This window comes from Fukomys damarensis, unplaced genomic scaffold (genome assembly GCF_012274545.1).
Source record: "Fukomys damarensis isolate Sample0158 unplaced genomic scaffold, DMR_v1.0_HiC HiC_scaffold_22, whole genome shotgun sequence".
In the NCBI taxonomy this organism is placed as follows: domain Eukaryota; kingdom Metazoa; phylum Chordata; class Mammalia; order Rodentia; family Bathyergidae; genus Fukomys; species Fukomys damarensis.
In genome coordinates, this window is record NW_022900934.1 from 22,949,907 (window position 1) to 22,954,721 (window position 4,815).

A 4,815-nucleotide genomic window follows, 5' to 3' on the forward strand; every position below is an offset into this window, starting at 1 on the left:
CTGCTTAAGAAATATCACAGGCTGCTTGCTCCTCCTCCATGACCAGGATGCCCTCTCCTGTCATGCTTCCCAGTTTCTCTGACGGCTCCTATATATCCCTCCACTATAGTCATGCCTGTTAGTCTGAGAGGCCCAGCCTGACACTATTCAAATATGAAACCATTTAAGTCACTCATGTTTAAAAACTAATAGGAGTCATATGAAATACTGGGTTTCTTGACTCTCTATCTTTCCAATTTTAGTATATGTGCAGATGAAGTGAATACAATTTCTTGACTCTTTTGAAGAATCTACAGACTGGCAACAGCAGCCCTGCATTAGTTTCTGGCATGGCATCAACTGCGACAAAGGATCAGGTGCTCCATCTGGACAGGAAGTGGTCACATCTGGTCCCAGCATACTTACCATTCCTGTTGCCTCCCAGCCCCACTGATTTGCTCCTTTAGATGACCTGCCTGGTTTTGGAAGGTATTTATGTTAAAAACCCTTGTCTCAACCACTTTGATCTGAGTGCCTTGTGCCTTCCATCCAGCTCATGAGGTAAGACCCTCCTGCCCTGAGACCACCTCCAGCGATAAGCTCATCCATACCAGCCTCCTTGACCATCTTTTTTCTCAGCCCAGCACACAAGTGTCAGGAAATGTGTTGCTGCTCCCAAACACCTCTCTGGACCACTAGCTCAGCCCTCTACTCCTCCCACCCTCCAAGTTCCACAACTTCCACAGTGTTCACTCAGAAAACAGGGTGGCCAATCCAATATCCTTTATTAGTTCTAAAGAAGGACCCCCACATTCTTATACTAAGGCAAGAATTACTGGATTTTGTGCCGGGGTGCTGAGATGGCTTGGACAATCCTAAGTGGGGGGAGGTATTTCCGGGGTGCCATAAAAATGGGATGACGTGGTTTAATCTTGTTGATGTTATGCAGATCCAGGACCAAAGACTTAGGGTTGTAGATCCCTTTCTTCTGGGGCGGGATCGGGATGAATGTAGGTCGTTGGTGAGGTTCTACCAACAGCCGCATGAAGTCCTTTCGAAAGATATTCCAGCTGTTCTCCTTAAGGAACTTCTGGCACAGTTCTTCATCACTGAAGAGTAGGCACAGAAGCTGAGGTGTTGTAGCTCCTCCCTGGCCCCTACCCCTACGACCTTGTCTCCTGCTACTCCTTCCTATCCCTAAACAATCAGACCTCATCCCGGGTCTCTGCTGTTTCCCCAGCTCCTCTCCCTGTCTTCTCTACTTTTCTACAACCTTCTTCCCTTAGACCTGTGCTATCCTATGGCAGTGGCCATGAGCCCCATATGGCTACTGAGTACCTGAAATGTGGCCAGTCTGAATTAGAGATGTGCTGTGGGTATTCCCTTTAGTTTTATGTTGATAAAATATAATAAGTCATAATAATAATACTTTAAACTAAATCCAATAGAAATCCAATAGAAAAATTACCATATGACCTATCAATTTATTCCTATATTTCATAAAAGCCAAAAAAGAAACAATCCAAACATTCATCAGCTGATAACTTGATAAAGTATAGTATATACATACATGAGTCCATTTACACGAAATATAATCCAAACGTTCATCAGCTGATAAATTGATAAGGTACAGTGTAAACATATGAGTCCATTCATATGAAATGTCTAGAACAGGAAAATCTATAGAGACAGACAGCAGATAGGTGGCTGCCTTGGTCTAGGACAAAGTCAACTGTGATCCATACAGATCAACCTATGCAAAAACTCCTAAAGGTCAGAATGAGCTACAAGCTAGTCCTCTTAATTTCAGTGATGTGCCAAAGCCACCTCTCTAGGTGTTTACCTAAGGGCATACCTAATTATGTGTATCTCTTCTCAACTCCATATTAAGTGACATCAGAAGGCAGCTTGAATTTGGCCATGGTGGGAAGAAATCAGCAATCAGCAAAACTTGCCAGTCATGGCTTCCTCTCACTTCCTGGAGAGCTGGCTGCCAAATATTTTCTGGCACACCACGGGACAGCTTCCACTTAATAAATTTCATTAATTCCTAATTTCTTACATAGTAATAGTCTCTGATTTTGAAATAGTAGTACTTACCATGTTTCCTTCCTCCTTTAGCAGTCCAGAAAACTGTGACTGGAACAATTAATGGAGAAGACAGAATTCCTGCTGTCAGCATTATGTACGACTACAGCAAAATGCTGACTGAGTAGTGCAGGCACTGAGCTCACAAACATCTGTGTGCTCAAGTCTCTGTGAGCCTTTTTGGAATTTCATTTCCATAAACATTGACACCATCCAGGGCCAGGCATCCTGTGAGGGCTGAGGCTCCTCAGTTTCATTTTCTTTTCTTTTTTTTAATGGCAGAAAAGTTTTATTAAAAGCAGGAAAAGAAAACAGGCTCTACAGAGCAGGTTTGGGCCAAGTAAAAGTAGGAAAAGAAGCAAGCTACAGTATGAGGGTGGGCCACCGTGCAAAAAAGAATACAGTGACCATCCTCAGTTTCTTTATCAAGTCAGTTTGAACAGCCATTCTCAATACTGGTAGTGCACAAGAAGTAGAGAAATATAGATAGCACCTCTCAACCAGAAGCCACCATTTGAATCTCCATTTGTTTGGCCATATCTACATAGGTTTTTTTAAAATTTTTTTAATACTCATGACTTTTCTTAAACTTACTCAGTTTTGTTTGCTCAAATATCCACTTTAGCTATCTCAAGATCTGTCCAATCTTGGGTTTAGTAAGCTCATCGAGACTAAAAATGCCAATCCATGTACCACCTGAAGTCATCTTACAAATCTGCTGTAGAAATATGATCTACACTTTGAGAAGCACTGATCTAGGCAATTTTTCTTGTTTTGCTGTCTGAACTCTGAAGCCTAGGGGAGGGGAAATGATGCCTAGGGGAGGGAAAATGACTTGTCCAAGATCATAGCTCTCAGATAAAATTCTTTCATGTGCTTATTGGACATGGCTATAAGAATCTACAGATTTGCCTGTCTCCTCACCTCCTCTTTACTACTGGAATCTTTGGCTTCTCACTCCTACTGGCAAAACCAAGTAAGTGTACATACATATAGTACAAAGCAATAGTCATAATATATGTACAATTTCATATTGTCCTTTTCATGTATCACTATCTTCTCCATTTTACTCTCCAGTCATAGAGCCATGAAACTTATCATCCTTTAATAAACCAGTTATGTTCTAGCAGGGGAATGCACTGCAATTTTCTAAACTATCCCTTTAGTGTAACATATGTGGGTGTTGGCTATTGATTCCCTCTCTATTATGAATATGACTGCTATGAACTTCTTAATGCATATGGCTTTCCCCACATTTTGGGTTTATAAAGACAAATTCACAGGTGGATCATTGACTCAATAGGGATAGTTTTCTATCCGTTGAAACACAGTGCTAAAACTGTCAAAGGGATTGAGCCAAGTTAGTGTGTAAAAACTATCAGTTTCATTTCACCTTTGTTGTATTATTTTTTCTTTTCTTTCTTCTTTCTCCCCCCCAACTCTCCCTCCCTCCTTCCCTCCCTCTATCTCTCTCTCTCTTTCTTTCCTTCACAAAAAATAACAGGTAAAGTATGCTCAGCACTGACCTGGGATATTCAACCTCCATCTCTGTCAATCTTTTTCTTGTCTCATCATCAACCAATTCAAGAAATTTTTCTCTCCTTAGCTGTATTAACTCAGCTCCCAGGCTCACCAGTATGAAGGGTCGCATGTCACATTGGTTCTCTGGAAAGAAGGCCTGGTGAAAGCCCTAGAGAGAAGTCACAGGAAGCTAGACCAAGAGACAAACCAACTCTAGCAGTGGATTTTGTAAGTGGGAGGAATAAGACCTCAAATGGAAGGAGAAGCCATTTTGAGGGCACTAAGCATGTGATGGGAGAGAAGGGTGCAGTCCAGGGCACCTTTTGCTATGACATCACAGTCCTCAGAGCCCCAGGATCAGATCATCCCTAAGCACTTTCTCTAAGGTCCTACTCTGCAGATAAGTTTTTGCACTAAGAACTAATATTCAGTGCTGCTCTTGAGCTTGCCCCACATCCAATTTCAACTTACCTTTGTTTGTCTGTCTGTTTGGTTTTCTCTCTTTTTTTAAGACAGGGTCTTGCTACACATGGCTCAGGCTAGTATTGAACTCCTGGACTCAAGTGATCCTCCTGCCTCAGCCTTCTGAGCAGCTGGGACTAGAGGCACATGCTACTGTGGCTAACCCTCAATTCTTTTTGCCGTAAATCTGTTTCCCATTTCTTCCAATTTTACAACAAAAAACAGCTGGTCCTCTTCTAGACCTCCCCTTTTCAAATGCCCAAATCCTACCCCATCCTTTCCTGCAGCCCCCCAATCTCCATCCTTCATAGATATTAAGGACTGCTGCCCTCCTCTCCGCAGCTCATATTATACCCCCTGGTCTTTGGCTTGATTCATACCTGGTAATATCTGGCAGGGGGATTGCTATGGCTTATATCTACAAGTCCCCCAAGACCTCAGGTGCTCATAGGTGGGGCTTTTGGGAAGTGGCTGGATCATGGAAGAATGATACCCCTCACTGGGTTAGTTCACTGATGAGTTTATAACTAAATGTGAGGTTAGGAGGTAAAACCTGATTGCAGGAGACGGGTCATCCAAGATGTAGGCTGGAAGGGTCTATCTCTCTCCCTCTCTGCTTCCCATTGTCGTCCTTGAGCAACCTTCCTCTGCCATGCTGTCCTGCTTTGGAGCCAGCTGACTATAGACTGAAACCTCTACAAACTGTGAGCCAAAATAAACCTTTGCTTCTTCTTCTTCTTCTTTTTTTTTTTTTTTTTTTTTTTT

General features: G+C 42.5%; 1 protein-coding gene across 5 annotated transcripts in view; it reads right to left on the reverse strand.

Moving 5' to 3' along the window:
- Positions 1–752: 752 nt before the first annotated feature.
- Positions 753–4,815, reverse strand: part of Cnbd2 (cyclic nucleotide binding domain containing 2) — a 64,136-nt gene continuing 60,073 nt past the window's right edge. For 4 of the 5 annotated variants that reach the window (XM_010639969.3, XM_019209950.2, XM_010639971.1 and 1 more), the window contains 2 exons: positions 3,594–3,757; positions 753–1,088 (listed from right to left, as the gene is read on the reverse strand). In XM_010639969.3, the coding sequence (XP_010638271.1) occupies positions 812–1,088; positions 3,594–3,757 (441 nt within the window). In that variant the 3' untranslated portion in view covers positions 753–811. Of the gene's footprint in view, positions 1,089–2,079; positions 2,119–3,593; positions 3,758–4,815 lie in introns of all 5 variants that reach the window. The other variant, XM_010639970.1, reaches the window with a different exon arrangement.